We start from the raw sequence: 18426 nt of genomic DNA, 5'->3' as shown, positions 1-18426 counted from the left end.
TGATACAGCCCGCCAGGATGCTCTCGATTGTGCATCTGTAGAAGTTTGTGAGTGCTTTTGGTGACAAGCCGAATTTCTTCAGCCTCCTGAGGTTGAAGAGGCGCTGCTGCGCCTTCTTCACGATGCTGTCTGTGTGAGTGGACCAATTCAGTTTGTCTGTGATGTGTATGCCGAGGAACTTAAAACTTGCTACCCTCTCCACTACTGTTCCATCGATGTGGATAGGGGGGTGTTCCCTCTGCTGTTTCCTGAAGTCCACAATCATCTCCTTAGTTTTGTTGACGTTGAGTGTGAGGTTGTTTTCCTGACACCACACTCCGAGGGCCCTCACCTCCTCCCTGTAGGCCGTCTCATCGTTGTTGGTAATCAAGCCTACCACTGTTGTGTCGTCCGCAAACTTGATGATTGAGTTGGAGGCGTGCGTGGCCACGCAGTCGTGGGTGAACAGGGAGTACAGGAGAGGGCTCAGAACGCAACCTTGTGGGGCCCCAGTGTTGAGGATCAGCGGGGAGGAGATGTTGTTGCCTACCCTCACCACCTGGGGGCGGCCCGTCAGGAAGTCCAGTACCCAGTTGCACAGGGCGGGGTCGAGACCCAGGGTCTCGAGCTTGATGACGAGCTTGGAGGGTACTATGGTGTTGAATGCCGAGCTGTTGGGCTTGGTTGGGCTGCCCCGACCTCGAGCCTGCGTACCAGGCTCGTTCTCCTGTATATTATGAGTACAGTGACTGCAATTAGAAGGTATAATGTTAATGCTACTACTTAGCTTCGGCTGGTGAAGGTCATGTAAAACCATGTCCAGATAAAACGTCTGGAGTGAAAAAGTTGAATGATAAAGTCGAGCGAGGGGGGAAAAAACAAAAGAATATACATAAAATGTTAATTAAAAGTAAAAACCGTAATGTTGGCAGGTAGCAAAGTAACGATAGCAACAAAACGCACAGCAGTATGTAAACAAGTCCACAAGTTGTGACAGGAAATGACTTCAGCACTCAATGATGCAAAACATCAAAACATAAGTGCTGTTTTTGTGAAGTGGAAACTACAAGCAGCAACAAGAACTCAGCTGCGAAGTGGTAGGCCACACAAGCTAGCAGAACAGGATCACCGAGTGCTGAAGCGCGTATCGTGTAAAAATTGTCTGTTCTTGTCACAAGTGTAGAGAGGAGGAGGCAGTCGCAGATTTAGAACTACTGAATTTATAAACCTCTCTAGGGTATGTGGGACGTAGCGGCACGAAATTAAAAACAACAGAAATTCCATAATTAAAATTCCTCAAACGTACATGTATTTTACACCATTTTAAAGATACACTTGTTGTAAATCCAGCCACATTGTCCGATTTCAAAAAGGCTTTACGACTAAAGCAAACCAAACAATTATGTCAGGTCAGAGCCAAGTCACAGAAAAACACAGCCATTTTTCCAGCCAAAGAGAGGAGTCACAAAAAGCAGAAATATAGATAAAATTAATCACTAACCTTTGATGATCTTCATCAGATGACACTAATATGACTTCATGTTACACAATACATGTATGTTTTGTTTGGTAAAGTTCATATTTATATCCAAAAATCTGAGTTTACATTGGTGCGTTATGTTCAGTAGTTTCAAAACATCCAGTGATTTTGCAGAGAGCCACATCAATTTACAGAAATACTCATAATAAACATTGCTAAAAGATACAACTGTTATGCATGGAATTTTAGATCTACTTCTCCTTAATGCAACCGCTGTGTCAGATTTCAAAAAAACTTTACGGAAAAAGCACAACATGCAATAATCTGAGTACAGCGCTCAGACACAAAATCAAGCCATACAGATATCCGCCATGTTGTGGAGTCAACAGAAGTCAGAAATAGCATTATAAATATTCACTTACGTTTTATGATTTTCATCAGAATGCACTCCCAGGAATCCCAGTTCCACAATAAATGTTTGTTTTGTTCGATAATGTCCATCATTTATGTCCAAATACCTTGTTCGCTTGTTCAGTACACAATCCAAACTCACGATGCGCGATCACTAGGAGCAGACGAAAAGTCAAAAAGTTCCGTTACAGTCCGTAGAAACATGTCAAACGATGTATAGAATCAATCTTTAGGATGTTTTTTAACATAAATCTTCAATAATGTTCTAACCGGAGAATTCCTTTGTCTGTAGAAATGCAATGCCTGCTGGACTTAGACCTCCATGGCTTCAGTCTCTGCATGCGAGAGAGGGTAGATGTGCCTCCGCGGGAGGGTAGAACCAGGCAGTAGGTCAATAGTGCAGTCCCATGGGCGATGAGGGGGAAGTTACGTGGAGTCTTCGAAAAATCCACCTGTAGGTCCCGGTATTCCTCCGGGATAGGGACGTGGGTGCCCTGGTCTGGACTTTCTACAGAGGTGGCACAGAGACACAGAGAGACACCTCCCCTGACACTCCTGATATGGGGTTGTAAAAGGGACTAAAGGGACTAATGCGTAATGATAAGACCACTGACCGGTCTAGGAAATTGCCTGCAGAACCTGAGTCCCCTAGGGCAGGACTCAGTGGGGGGCCAGGATAGTCCGGCAAGGTGACAGGAAGGAGGACAGGCTGGGTGGACAGAGAGAAGCAAGGCACGTCCACGCCTACCTGGGAAGGTGCAGGAGCAGTGCTCGGCCTGTCGCTTCCTCGTCTGGTTCTCCTTTTGGGATCGGTGTTCCAGGGGTGGTCCGACTCCCTGCAGCAGGACTCCCCTGTTGACAGCAGTGTATACGTTCCTCTGGGGGAAGGTGCGTCGTGCCCACCTCCATGGCATCTGTCTCGTTGGAGGTTCCAGAACTTCTGAATTTATTAAAGCACCATATATAAAAGCATGACCAAACCCAAAGTGCAAAATAATAAAGTGCTCAGGAAATAGTAGGAGAGATTCCTCTCAGGAAAACACACAACATCTACAATGACCGACAAAGACAAATGACAGAGGGAGTATATATACAGTGATAGAGTGGGGATTGGAACCAGATGTGTGTAATGATGGCGAGACATGTCCGAGGTTGGTGAGTGAAGGGCATTTGCCAGCAGCAGGTTTGGCAGCAGCTAGAAGGCCGGCGACGCCGAACACCTGAGCTGGACAGGAGGCTGCTGTGACAGTCCTCGGTTGCAACATACCACCGAGTTCCAAACTGCCTCAGGCAGCAACGTCAGCACAAGATCTGTTCATTGGGAGCTGAAATGGCTTTCCATGGCCGAGCAGCCGCACCCAAGCCTAAGATCACCATGTGCAATGCCCAGCGCCGGCTGGAGTTGTGTAAAACTTGCCACCATTGGACTCTGGAGCAGTGGAAGCACGTTCTCTGGAGAAGAGATCATGCTTCCAATGGACAAATGCCAGGAGAACGCTATCTGCCTCAATGCATAGTGCCAACTGTAATGTTGGGTGGAGGAGGAATAATAGTCTGGGGCTGTTTTCATGTTTCAGGCTTAGCCACTTAGTTCCAGTGAAGGGAAATCTTAACGCTACAGCATTCAATGACATTCTAGACGATTCTGTGCTTCCAACCATGTGAGAACAGTTTGGGGAAGGCACTTTCCGTTTCAGCATGACAATGCCCCGTGCACAAAGCGAGGTCCATACAGAAATGGTGTATCAAGATTGGTGTGGACCAAGACCTTGACTGGCCTGCACAGAGCTCTGACCTCAACCCCATCGTACACCTTGAATTGGAATGTCGACTGAGAGCCAGGCCTAATCGCCCAACATCAGTGCCCAACCTCACAAATGCTCGTGGAACAATGGAAGCAAGTCCCTGCAGCAATGTTCCAACATCTAGTAGAAAGCCTTCCTAGAAGAATGGAGACTGTTAAAAGGGGGGGCCAACTCCATATTAAAACCCATGATTTCGGAATGAGATGTTCGACGAGCAGGTGTCCACATACTTTTGGTCATGTAGTGTATCTCATTTACATAAGTATTCACACCCTTGAGTCAATACTTAAAAGCACATTTGGCAGTGATTACAGCTGTGAGTGTTTCTGTGTAAGTCTCTTTCAAAATTCTTCAAGCTCTGTCAGATGTTTGTTGATCATTGCTAGACAACAGTGGAGGCTCCTCAGATGAGGTAGGGGAGGACCATCCTCCTCAGTGAATTACAGAAAAATAAATATGTTAAAACATGAAAAAAGTTATCATTTTCAGATAAAACTATACTAAATATAATCATGTCACCAAATAATTGATTAAAACACACTATTTTGCAAAGAAGGTCTATAGTAGCCTCAACAGCACTCTGTAGGCTAGCACCATGGTGTAGCCAGAGGACAGCTAGCTTCCGTCCTCCTCTGAGTACATTGACTTCATTACAAAACCTAGGAGGCTCATGGTTCTCACCCCCTTCCATAGACTTACACAGCAATTATGACATCTTCTGGAGGACGTTCTCCAACCTATCAGAGCTCTTGCTGCATGAACTGACATGCTGTCCACCCAATCAAGGGATCATAAATCAGAAAGTATGATTTGGCGGGTTTACTAGTTCTATTAGCTACGCTGACTATGATGTTTTTTATTTTTTTGTTTTATTTTACCTTTATTTTACTAGACAAGTCAGTTAAGAACAAATTATTATTTTCAATGACGGCCTAGGAACAGTGGGTTAACTGCCTTGTTCGGGGGCAGAATGACAGATTTTTACCTTGTCAGGTCAGGGATTCACTCTTGCAACCTTTCGGATACTAGTCCAACGCTCTAACCACTAGACTACCCTGCCGCCTTACTTTAGCTAATATGGTGACAACGATGTAGGCTGTGTGTAGTGGTTTGGCTTGGAAAGGTTTTCCCGCCTGGTCACATACAGCTGATTTATTATGCATTGAAGTACACAAGCGAAGGGAAGAGGTGAAAGGAGGAGAGTGCATAATGTAGATGCGAGAAGGAATGCAACGTGGCTGCTATGAAACTGTGAACTGTGTTTACGTGTGATCAGGGGTGTATTCATTCAGCCGATTCTGTTGAAAAATGTTTCTTAAACAGAAGCAAACGGAACAACATGTTGATAAACATCCCTGAATTTGTCCAATAGAATCTCTCGTTTACAACTGCTGCAAACAGGATGCATGTTTTGGAATATTTTTATTCATTGAAGGATTCCTTTTCAGTCTGTCAATCAGGTTAGTATTGTGGAGTAACTACAATGTTGTTGATCCATCCTCAGTTTTCTCCTATCACAGCCATTAAACTATGTAACTGTTTTAAAGTCACCATTTGGCCTCATGGTGAAATAATATTATTTCCTTCTTGTCCGGCAACTGAGTTAGGAAAGACGCCTGTATCTTTGTGGTGAATGTGTGTATTGATACACCATCCTAAGTGTAATTAATAACTTCACCATGCTCGTCTACCAATAGGTGCCCTTCTTTGCGAGGCATTGGAAAAACTCCCTGGTCTTTGTGGCTGAATCTGGGTCTGAAATTCGCTGCTTGACTGATGGACCTTAATTCTATTTGTGGGGTACAGAGACAAGGCAGTCATTTAAAAATGATGTTAAACACTATTATTGCACACAAGTGAGTCCATGCAACTTGTTGAGAAATTTTTTACTCCTGAAATTTATTTAGGCTTGCCATAACAAAGGGATTACAGTAAATACTTATTGACAGAAGAAATTTCAGCTTTTTCATTGTTAATGAATTAGTAAAAATGTCTAAAAACATGATTCCACTTCGCTCTTTATGGGGTGTGTAGTCCAGTGATAAACAAATCTCAATTTAATCAATTTTAAATTCAGGCTGTAACACAACACAATGTGGAAAAAGTCAAGGGGTGTGAATACTTACTCAAGGCACTGTAGGTCTGTGTGTATTTGCCTGTACATCAATGTGGTTGTGTTAGAAACGCAGTTAGGTAGCCTACTGCATTCCTTCGAGGGATGGGAGACTTGAGAGGCCACCTAAAATACTGTGCAATAATTGGAATTGCTTTATCTTTTAGACTCATCGGTTAATTTGCAATTTTCCATTTAATTACTAACTCGCTCTCTGCATTTGCAATTAAAATGAGCACTGATAACAGAGAAGATGCCTTTTAGCTGATTCCACTTGGAATGAAAACACAAGCCAGGAATAGCAATCAGTATAGAAATCACAGTCACACTAACACACATAACATCCTCAATTTGTATGATTTGGAACGGAGCTCGTCAGATGTAATAAAAAATGTGAGCCAGGATCCTTTCCAAAGCTGTGTTGAGTGGAGGGCTGAGTTGATGAGGGGGTGTTATGTTTTTGGCCTCCCTGGCACTTTTCCACTCATGTTGGTGTCAGGCCCAGGTCCTAGGATAGGATGGGATGAGCTCACTGGTGTAGCACGCCTGTCCTCTGTGTCATCCTGTCTGTGTCAGAGTTGAGCAGCCGTTTGCATCACTTCCTGTCCCTTCTGTCTGTCTGGATCTATGTGCTGTCTTGTGCACTTGTGACCCCTCAAACTCAAAGACACTGTTTCTATTCAGAGTAGAGCAGGCACAATATTTATGCTAAACGGTTACTGGGTATGCTATACAGCTGTTTTTAAAGAACATTTTATAATGTCTCTGTTATTTGCATGAACGTATCGGAATTTGTGCCCTGCTTTTAGGCTTTTCTGCCTGTAAAATACAGTTGAAATTGTGCAGTCCAAAGCAACTCTCTGCCTTGCTTTGGTATGACTCACAATGTCAATATGACTTAACTTCTGGGCACCTCTGATTGTTAACAATTACCATACAAGTTCAGCCTTCTTAGTAAGGATGACAAATATAATCTATTCCACAGTACCGCTCCCAATCTTTCTGTAAACACACAAGCAATTACTGTGATTCATACCATAGCATCCTGAGGGACCTTCATGCTCATGACTAGACATTCTGATTCACTGATGTTGTGCTTTTCATGGGAAAAGTGTGTGTGTGTGTGTGTGTGTGTGTTAGCATGTTTTTTGTGTGTGTATGTGTGTGTCTGTGCATGCATGTGTGTGTCTGTGTGTGTTCAAAAGATGGAGTGTTGTAGAGGAGGGTAGCTTTCAAGAGGTCAAACCAAGTGTGTCAGGTCTGCGTGTGTTGAACAGGGGTGTGTGGGGGGGTGTGGAGTTGGTTAGGTCTGAATGTGCTGAACAGGTGTGTGTGGGGGGTGAGGAGCATACAGCATTGTCAGCAAGAGGGGATAGACACTCTGTATGTGTGTGCATGTGTGTGTGTGTACATGCGTGCGTGGATGAATATGCGTGTGTTTGTGTGTGTATGTATGAATGTGGGTGTAGCCGGTGTGAAATGGCTGACTAGTTAGCTATGCATGCTAGTAGCATTTCAATCGGTGACGTCACTTGCGCTGAGATATATTTCATCAATTTTGAATTCAGGCTGTAACATAACAACATGTGGAATAAGTCAAGGGTTATGAATACTTTCTGAAGGCACTGTACATGCAAAGACAGACAGGTCACTGTGGGTATTGGTGTATACTGTACACACAGACAGACAGGTCAATATGTGTATTGGTGTATATACAGTACACAGAAAGACAGGTCAACATGTGTATACTGTATACACAGACAGACAGGTCAACATGTGTATTGGTGTATACCGTATACACAGAAAGAGTGGTCAACATGTGTATACTGTATATACAGACAGACAGGTCAACATGTGTATTGGTGTATACCGTATACACAGACAGACAGGTCAATATATGTATTGGTCTACATAGAGAAACCACTTGCTGGTACCACACTCGACAATACTAGAGATCAAGCTCAAATGAAACTGTATTCAAAATGCAACCTCTTACGGATCTCTACAGATAGGTGTCCCTTCCACGGGACGGTTGAGATAATTTGCGCTAATGCGATTAGCATGAGGTTGTAAGTAACAGGAACATTTCCCATGACATAGACATATCTGATATTGGCAGAAAGATTAATTAACAAGAATTTAATCTAACTGCACTGTCTAATTTACTGTAGCTATTACAGTGAAAGAATACCATGCTATTGTTTGAGAAGATTGCACAGTTATGAACTTGAAAAGTTATTAATAAACCAATTAGGCCCATTTTGGCAAAATTTTTAACAGAAATGCAATGGTTCCTTGGATCAGTCTAAAACGTTGCACACACACTGCTGCCATCAAAATCTAAATTGTGCCTGGGCTTGAATAATACATTATGGCCTTTCTCTTGCATTTCAAAGATGATGGTTTTTTTCTTTGTATTATCTTTTACCAGATCTAATGTGTTATATTCTCCTACATTCATTTCACATTTAAACAAACTTTAAAGTGTTTCCTTTCAAATGGTATCAAGAATATGCATGTCCTTGCTTCAGGTCTTGAGCTACAGGCAGTTAGATTTAGGTATGTCAAGAAATTGAAATAAAGGGGTGGATACTTAAGAGGTTTTAACAATGCAATACACTTGACATTTATCACAATGTCAGGGTTCCAGGTTTATATTAAAACTTCTTGATCCTACTTGAGATGCAGACGTCTCAAGTAGGCACCTGGAAATGCGCGTTAAAACTCAAACGTTCATTAAAATACACATGCAGGGTATTGAATTAAAGCTACACTCGTTGTGAATCTAGCCAACAAGTCAGATTTTTTAAATGCTTTTCGGCGAAAGCATGAGAAGCTATTATCTGATAGCATGCAACACCCCAAAATGCCTGAAGGCGACGTAAACAAAATAATTAGCGTAGCCGGCGCTACACAAAAACGCAGAAATAAAATATAAAACATTCATTACCTTTGATGATATTCTTTGTTGGCACTCCTATATGTCCCATAAACATCACAAATTGGTCTTTTTCCCGATTAAATCCGTCCATGAATGCCCAAAATATCCATTTGTATAGCCTGTCTGCTTCAGGAAAAAAGCTCTCTTCCAACACGCAACGTCATTTTTAAAAATTATATAAGTTGCCTATATTCTTTGACAAAACACTTCAACCTACTTTGGTAACCCAACTTTAGGTATTTGTAAACGTTAATAAGCGATCAAATTGATCACTGGGCGATCTGTATTCAATAGCAGCTACTCAAGAAAACAATGTCCATTTTTCAATCTTCCAAAATCGATTGTTGTAGGCTGGATGGAATGACGGATCTATTGGTAATGTCTCAAAGGATTTTTGTCAATGAAAGTGACGTTTTTGGCGACATCGTGTGGAAGCTGTAGGAATTGCATCCGTGTCCATATTAAATTTGGTTTCCTTTAAACAATACATGAAAGGGGCGCATGGATACTTTTTTCAGCTTTCAGTGACCAGTTTTTCTTGCGCTTTTCGATGAAACACACGCTCTGTTATAGTCACAGCCGTGATTTAACCAGTTTTAGAAACTTCAGAGTGTTTTCTATCCACACATACTAATCATATGCATATACTATATTCCTGGCATGAGTAGCAGGACGCTGAAATGTTGCGCGATTTTTAACAGAATGTTCGAAAAAGGAGGGGGGGTAGGATGAAGAGGTTTTAAGGAATGCTCCTCGGCCAATAGGATTAGGTAGCCGGAATGTTGTTTTATACACTGCTCAAAAAAATAAAGGGAACACTAAAATAACACATCCTAGATCTGAATGAATGAAATATTCTTATTAAATACTTTTTTCTTTACATAGTTGAATGTGCTGACAACAAAATCACACAAAAATTATCAATGGAAATCAAATTTGAGTCACACTCAAAATTAAAGTGGAAAACCACACTACAGGCTGATCCAACTTTGATGTAATGTCCTTAAAACAAGTCAAAATGAGGCTCAGTAGTGTGTGTGGCCTCCACATGCCTGTATGACCTCCCTACAACACCTGGTTATGCTCCTGATGAGGTGGTGGATGGTCTCCTGAGGGATCTCCTCCCAGACCTGGACTAAAGCTTCCGCCAACTCCTGGACAGTCTGTGGTGCAACGTGGCGTTGGTGGATGGAGCGAGACATGATGTCCCAGATGTGCTCAATTGGATTCAGGTCTGGGGAACGGACGGGCCAGTCCATAGCATCAATGCCTTCCTCTTGCATGAACTGCTGACACACTCCAGCCACATGAGGTCTAGCATTGTTTTGCATTAGGAGGAACCCAGGACCAACCGCACCAGCATATGGTCTCACAAAGGGTCTGAGGATCTCATCTTGGTACCTAATGGCAGTCAGGCTACCTCTGGCGAGCACATGGAGGGCTGTGCGGCCCCCCAAAGAAATGCCACCCCACACTATGACTGACCCACCGCCAAACCGGTCATGCTGGAGGATGTTGCAGGCAGCAGAACATTCTCCACGGCGTCTCCAGACTCTGTCACGTCTGTCACGTGCTCAGTGTGAACCTGCTTTCATCTGTGAAGAGCACAGGGCACCAGTGGCAAATTTGCCAATCTTGGTGTTCTCTGGCAAATGCCAAACGTCCTGCACGGTGTTGGGCTGTAAGCATAACCCCCACCTGTGGATGTCGGGTCCTCATACCACCCTCATGGAGTCTGTTTCTGACCGTTTGAGCAGACACATTTGTGGCCTGCTGGAGGTCATTTTGCAGGGCTTTGGGAGTGCTCCTCCTGCTCCTCCTTGCACAAAGGCAGAGGTAGCGGTCCTGCTGCTGGGTTGTTGCCCTCCTACGGCCTCCTCCACGTCTCCTGATGTACTGGCCTGTCTCCTGGTAGCGCCTCCATGCTCTGGACACTATGCTGACAGACACAGCAAACCTTCTTGCCACAGCTCGCATTGATGTGCCATCCTGGATGAGCTGCACTACCTGAGCCACTTGTGTGGGTTGTAGACACCGTCTCATGCTACCACTACAGTGAAAGCACCGCCAGCATTCAAAAGTGACCAAAACATCAGCCAGGTAGCATAGGAACTGAGAAGTGGTCTGTGGTCACCCTTTGCAGAATCACTCCTTTATTGGGGGTGTCTTTTTAATTGCCTATAATTTCCACCTGTTGTCTATTCCATTTGCACAACAGCATGTGAAATGTATTGTCAATCAGTGTTGCTTCCTAAGTGGACAGTTTGATTTCACAGAAGTGTGATTGACTTGGAGTTACATTGTGTTGTTTAAGTGTTCCCTTTATTTTTTGAGCAGTGTATATACTAGGATAAATTTTTTGACTTACTATGAGGTTAATATGATTGTATCAAAAAGTTAGGTATTGTGTAGTCAGTAAATACATATAGCCCACAGTCACATAGATAGACCATTAGAAACACACTGAGGTGAGCCTGCTGTGTTTACGTAACAGGTTGTGATGCAGGTAGGGGGTCTCTGTGTTTGTGTGTGTGTGTGTGTGTGTGTGTGTGTGTGTGTGTGTGTGTGTGTGTGTGTGTGTGTGTGTGTGTGTCAACTCCAGAGACCCTATAAGCCAATGAGCTCCCCAGGGAACTCCACTTGGTACAGTAGACAACCTTGTAGATTCCTCCAGCTCTGGACAATAGCAATTAGTCCACTGACTGGAGCTTTAATTGGACACTGATTAGATTGGTGTCATAAGTATAACCTACTACCCACTACATGGGAAAAACAAGGGCACTGATTCCCTTTTGTGTGTAATGTTGTTTTCTTATTACAATGTCACTTATTCTGTGATGCTACATTGTTTGTGGACTTATTTAGAAGCTATGGTATACATGTCTACAATGTATCATATGTATGAGAGAGAGAGAGAGAGAGAGAGAGAGAGAGCTAGGACAGTCTGCAGCATCCGGCCTCATGCTACTTGAATCTGAAGTCAAATGTCTACTGTTTGCTGATGATCTGGTGCTTCTGTCCCCAACCAGGGAGGGCCTACAGCAACACATAGATCTACTGCACAGATTCTGTCAGACCTGGGCCCAGGCAGTAAATCTGAGTAAGACAAAATATAATGGTGTTCCAAAAAAGGTCCAGTTGCCAGTACCACAAATACAAATTCCATCTAGACATGGTTGCCCTAGAGTACACAACAAACTATACATACCTCAGCCTAAACATCTGTGTCACGGTTAACTTCCACAAAGCTGTAATAGATCTGAGAGACAAGGCAAGAAGGGCCTTCTACGCCATCAAAAGGAACATAACATTCAATATATCAATTAAACTTGATATATACTTGATATTCTGGAATCAGTTGTAGAATCCATTGCCCTTCATGGTTGTGAGGTCTGCGGTGAAACCAAGAATTCACAAAATGGTACAAACACCAAATTGAAACTCTGCATGCAGAATTCTGCAAAAAATAACCTCAGTGTACAATGTAAAACACCAAATATTGCATGCAGAGCTGAATTAGGCCGATACCCACTAATGATCAGAATCCAGAAAATAGCTGTTCAATTCTACAATCACCTAAAAAGAAGCGATTTCCAAACCTTACATAACAAAGCTATCACCTATAGAGAGATGAACCTGGAGAAGAGTCCCATAAGCAAGCTGGTCCTGAGGCTCTGTTCACAAACACAAAAAGACCCCACAGAATCCCAGGATAGCAACACAATTAGACTCAACCAAATCCTGAGAAAACAAGAAGATAATTACTTGACACATTGGAAATAATTAAGAAAAGCTAACTAGAATGGTATTTGGTCATAAACAGAGAGTACACAATGGCAGAATATCTGACCACTGTGACTGACCCAAAATTAAGGAAAGCTTTGACTATGTACAGACTCAGTGAGCATAGCCTTGTTATTGAGAGAGGCCGCCATAGGCAGACCTGGTTCTCAAGAGAAGACAGGCTATGTGCACACTACCTACAAAATTAGGTGGAAACTGAGCTGCACTTCCTAACCTCCTGCCAAATGTATAACCATATTAGAAACACACGTTTTCATCAGATTACACAGACCCACAAAGAACTCAAAAACAAATCAAATTTTTATATTCTCCCATACAGTATCTTTTGGGTGGAATACCACAGTGTGTCATCACAGCAGCAATATTTGTGACCTGTTGCCACAAGAAAAGGGTAACCAGTGAAGAACAAAACAATTGTAAATATTTATGTTTATTTATTTTCCTTTTTGTACTTTAACTATTTTAACAACGTTATAACAATGCATATAGCCATAACATGACATTTGGAACGTCTCTATTCCTTTGGAACTTCTGTGATTGTAAAGTTTACTGTTCATTTTTTTTTCCTCACTTTGTTTATTCTCTATTTCACTTGTAAACATATATTTCCTATGACAATAAAGCCCTTTGAATTGAGAGAGAGACAGAGAATGTAGGAGTGACAGACGGAAAACACAGGGAGGAGAAAAATAACAGATAGTTCAGTATTCTTCCCCTCTCCCATTACTTAATCATAGCAGCACCTGGTGGCTGCCTTGCACAGTAATAAACCAGACAACTGCTGCTCAGTCATTCTCAACACCAGATACATTTTACATACTGTACAGCAAGTTAATCATTTTGTGGATTTAGTGAAAGGGAGTTTTCTGCTTACCTTTGTCAAAATGTGGCAATTGCTGCATAAGCATATTTATTCAAGTCATTAAATGCTTTTAAATGTTTTTAATAAAATGTGTTATCACCCTGTTAATTCCAAACAATCAAGTATTTTATTAATGTACATTGAAATGCACCAAGCAAGGTATTGAGAGTAGCAAGGAAAAACACCAACTAAAGCTGATTAGGAGGATAAGTAAATACACAGGCCTATTCATAAAGCTTCCCAGAGGGGTGTTGATCTAGTCTTAGGGCTCGATTCAATCCGTATAATGGATGTTCAGTGCTTTAGAGTAATTGATATTTAAAGGTAATTTCGGAATTGAACCGACATATACAGGGTTTATCGTGAAATGTGGAGACTGCATTCATCGCCTTTAAATTTCAAACACGCTATAGCGCTGAACTTCTGCGATATGGATTGAAACAAGCTCTTCTTCATCATGGTCTATTGTAAAAAGCATAACTGTAGATAAGCTCTACTACTCTGAGACACTTTATAAATACGGGCTCTGACCCTGGACCAGCAGTTAGAGGCCACTTCTATCACAACACAACACCTGATGTTTACATACAGTATAATCAGTGTTGGGGAAGCTCATCTGAAAAGATTATCAAGCTACCAATTACTTTACACTGTAAGAAGTTAAGGTACACTAAAGCTAACCTTAAGAAAAATATAGTTTACTTAACTAAAGTTATTTTCAAAAAGTAGTTCACATCCAAACTACTTTGTGAAAAATGATCATATGTAAATCTGAAATGTCAATGACTACAAATTGCAAGAAGAGATAACTTTGGGGTTAACATTGTGTGTAATTTAGCCTATTAAACAAAAAAACCGACAGTATTTTTCAAGTAAAAATTAGGCAGGTCTGATGCTGAAAAATAAAGTAAATGATTGCCTACTTCACCCATATCTTCTTTTGTTTTTGCAAAAAGAGTTGTGTGTAGTTCCAGTAGTTAGCTACACAGCTACATGGCAAAAAAGTAATTAACTACTGAAAACACAACCTAGTTTAGACTTTAGTTCAACTACCACCAAGCTACTGCAAAATGTAGTAAACTTACTAGTTGAACTACATGTAGTTCACTACTCTACAAAAATGCATGTAATGTACTCCTAACACCATTTGTGTTTGTATCCCCCTGCAGGTCTCCATGTGAAGCTGTCCCATGATGCAACATGTGTCCCCAGCACCAGCACTGACAATGATGGCCACCCAGAGCGTTCCTCCACCATCGTACCAGGAGAGCCAACAGGTCAGTACACCACTAGTGGTCAGCTCAGGGTTGGGGTCCAAGACAGTTTTTTATTTCAGTCAATCCAGGAAATGTATTGAAATTCAGTTCATCAATTGAAAAATCCTGAGTATCTTATTTGTTATAAGAGTTTGAAGTAGAGGCTAGCCAAAACTGTATATCTAGGACACATGCTGCCGATAGCACCTTAATTGGGGGGGGTCGGGCTCAAAGTACAGTAATGGCTAGAACAGAATAAATGGAATGGTATCGAACACATCAAACACGTGTTTGATACCATTCCATTCACACCATTCCGTCCATTATTATCAGCCGTCCTTCCATCAGCAGCCTCCTGTGATCTAGGACTTACCCTACCTCAATCTCAACCACAGTCATTAGGAGACAAAATGACCTTAGACAAACAGTTCAACCTCAACCTCATCCTAGCTATCCTAGAGAAGGAAGTAGAGCAGGTTTGCCAGAGCACCTTACCACTCCCCTCCTTTTCTCCTCTCTACCACTCTTTCCTTTCACCCGGAGGATTAGTGCCAGGGGAGATCTCCCGAGTCTCAGTCAGCGCTGGCAACAAAATGCAAATGAGAGCTAGTTAAGTGTGAAGAAGCTAATTTATTTCGCATTTGGAGCTGGGATTAAGACTTGAAGCTTCCTCCCCAAACCAACACAGAGGGGGTGGGGTAAGGAGGGATTTGGAGGGGGGAGGAGGGGCCTAATTTCCTTCTCTCCAAAGGCTGAGGGGAGAGAGAGGATGAAGGGGGAGAATGAGAAAGAGAGAGAGGTGGGGGTAGGGGACCAACACAATTGAAGAGAGGCATTGTGCACATCCAGACTGTCACATCACAGTTACACACTCATCTTTTATAGGCCTTGTAGAAAGATCAAGCCAGTTGTCTATCCACTCTCATGTAGTTCACAGAATCTGATAAGGTGTGTGTCTGCACGATAGAGATAAGATAGTGGAACACAAACCCAGTCTTCTAAGTCAAAAGCCCATTCAAAAGAGGGCTTATTCACATACAGATCTGGGACCAGGGCTACCAGTCTATGTATTGTAGTTCACTGTGGTTCTGTTTGCTGTGCCCTCAGATGACAGGCACCACCCAACAGAACTCCAAGGCCCAGCAGGTCCACATCACAGCATCCTCGGCGGCTGGGAACACCCCCGTCAGTGTGACCCTTGACCCCCAGGCCCAGCTGGAGTCAGACAAGCGGGCCGTGTACAGGTAAGATGTGGTCTCAAAAAATACATTTACAATGTAAAGCTCGTTGTGCCATACTGTAAATTCTCTATGTTAATTCAGCAAACTTCTCCAAAAAGTGGTAAGGCAAAACTCCTTTGAACTAACCTTAAGAAGAATTAGGCATTGAAGGGAACACCTGTCCTCTTCTGTTTGATTGGTCTGACACACACACAAGCACGCAAACACAAACACGCACGCCCAATGCTACATAACAACAGTTGGTTTTCTCCATTTTCAAGCACTTTATTTGTGTAACTTCTGAATGGAATGCCCTTTAAAAATGCAGTATTGCAATTAAGAAGTCCTTGTAAGCAGGGGTGTCAGGCACACATTATTTTGGTGGTTGGAGAATTGGTTGGAGTGGTTGAAGAATTTTTGCATTTTCAAACACCTGAAACAGCTTTTCTCCTGCAATCTAGAGCTATAATCATTATGCCTAATTCTATGTCAAAAATATGTCTATTTGTCTGCATATGTTATCCAAGCATACCTTGTTACATGTTTAATTGTAATTTTAATTAGGGTGCAATTCTGACTGTTGTAAATCACACAATCACGCCCTTGGTTCTCCCCAGACCTGACTGCCCTTAACCAACACAAAAACATCCTATGGCGTTCTGCATTAGCATCGAACAGCCCCCGTGATATGCAGCTTTTCAGGGAAGCTAGAAACCATTATACACAGGCAGTTAGAAAGCCAAGGCTAGCTTTTTCAAGCAGAAATTTGCTTCCTGCAACACTAACTCAAAAAAGTTCTGGGACACTGTAAAGTCCATTGAGAATAAGAACACCTCCTCCCAGTTGCCCACTGCACTGAAGATAGGAAACACTGTCACCACTGATAAATCCACTATAATTGAGAATTTCAATAAGCATTTTTCTACGGGTGGCCATGCTTTCCACCTGGCTACCCCTACCCCGGTCAACAGCACTGCACCCCCCACAGCAACTCTCCCAAGCCTTCCCCATTTCTCCTTCTCCCAAATCCAGTCAGCTGATGTTCTGAAAGAGCTGCAAAATCTGGACCCCTACACATCAGCCGGGCTAGACAATCTGGACACTTTCTTTCTAAAATGATCTGCCGAAATTGTTGCCACCCCTATTACTAGCCTGTTCAACCTCTTTCGTGTCGTCTGAGATTCCCAAAGATTGGAAAGCAGCTGCGGTCATCCCCCTCTTCAAAGGGGGGGGGACACTCTTGACCCAAACTGCTACAGACCTATATACAGTGCCTTGCGAAAGTATTCGGCCCCCTTGAACTTTTCAACCTTTTGCCACATTTCAGGCTTCAAACATAAAGATATAAAACTGTATTTTTTTGTGAAGAATCAACAACAAGTGGGACACAATCATGAAGTGGAATGACATTTTTTGGATATTTCAAGCTTTTTTAACAAATCAAAAACTGAAAAATTGGGCGTGCAAAATTATTCAGCCCCCTTAAGTTAATACTTTGTAGCGCCACCTTTTGCTGCGATTACAGCTGTAAGTCGCTTGGGGTATGTCTCTATCAGTTTTGCACATCGAGAGACTGACATTTTTTCCCATTCCTCCTTGCAAAACAGCTCGAGCTAAGTGAGGTTGGATGGAGAGCATTTGTGAACAGCAGTTTTCAGTTCTTTCCACAGATTCTCGATTGGATTCAGGTCTGGACTTTGACTTGGCCATTCTAACACCTGGATATGTTTATTTTTGAACCATTCCATTGTAGATTTTGCTTTATGTTTTGGATCAGTGTCTTGTTGGAAGACAAATCTCCGTCCCAGTCTCAGGTCTTTTGCAGACTCCATCAGGTCTTCTTCCAGAATGGTCCTGTATTTGGCTCCATCCATCTTCCCATCAATTTTAACCACCTTCCCTGTCCCTGCTGAAGAAAAGCAGGCCCAAACCATGATGCTGCCACCACCATGTTTGACAGTGGGGATGGTGTGTTCAGGGTGATGAGCTGTGTTGCTTTTACGCCAAAGATAACGTTTTGCATTGTTGCCAAAAAGTTCAATTTTAGTTTCATCTGACCAGAGCACCTTCTTCCACATGTTTGGTGTGTCTCTCAGGTGGCTTGTGGCAAACTTTAAACTACACTTTTTATGGATATCTTTAAGAAATGTCTTTCTTCTTGCCACTCTTCCATAAAGGCCAGATTTGTGCAATATACGACTTATTGTTGTCCTATGGAGATAGTCTCACACCTCAGCTGTAAATCTCTGTTCATCCAGAGTGATCATGGGCCTCTTGGCTGCATCTCTGATCAGTCTTCTCCTTGTATGAGCTGAAAGTTTAGAGGGACGGCCAGGTCTTGGTAGATTTGCAGTGGTCTGATACTCCTTCCATTTCAATATTATCGCTTGCACAGTGCTCCTTGGGATGTTTAAAGCTTGGGAAATCTTTTTGTATCCAAATCCAGCTTTTAACTTCTTCACAACAGTATCTCGGACCTGCCTGGTGTGTTCCTTGTTCTTCATGATGCTCTCTGCGCTTTTAACGGACCTCTGAGACTATCACAGTGCAGGTGC

The 18426-nt window shown here is 42.5% G+C and overlaps 1 protein-coding gene across 1 annotated transcript in view; it reads left to right on the top strand.

The window, feature by feature from the left end:
• The window catches only part of LOC139419192 (uncharacterized), a 133918-nt gene that overhangs the window by 54725 nt on the left and 60767 nt on the right, over positions 1-18426 (top strand). Inside the window, exons 2-3 of the mRNA XM_071169185.1 lie at positions 14565-14672; positions 15759-15895. Coding sequence (XP_071025286.1) covers positions 14586-14672; positions 15759-15895 — 224 coding nt within the window. The 5' untranslated portion in view covers positions 14565-14585. The remainder of the gene's footprint in view (positions 1-14564; positions 14673-15758; positions 15896-18426) is intronic.

This window comes from Oncorhynchus clarkii, chromosome 10 (genome assembly GCF_045791955.1).
Source record: "Oncorhynchus clarkii lewisi isolate Uvic-CL-2024 chromosome 10, UVic_Ocla_1.0, whole genome shotgun sequence".
NCBI classification, from domain to species: Eukaryota; Metazoa; Chordata; class Actinopteri; order Salmoniformes; family Salmonidae; genus Oncorhynchus; species Oncorhynchus clarkii.
This window is presented reverse-complemented; position numbering and strand designations above follow the sequence as displayed.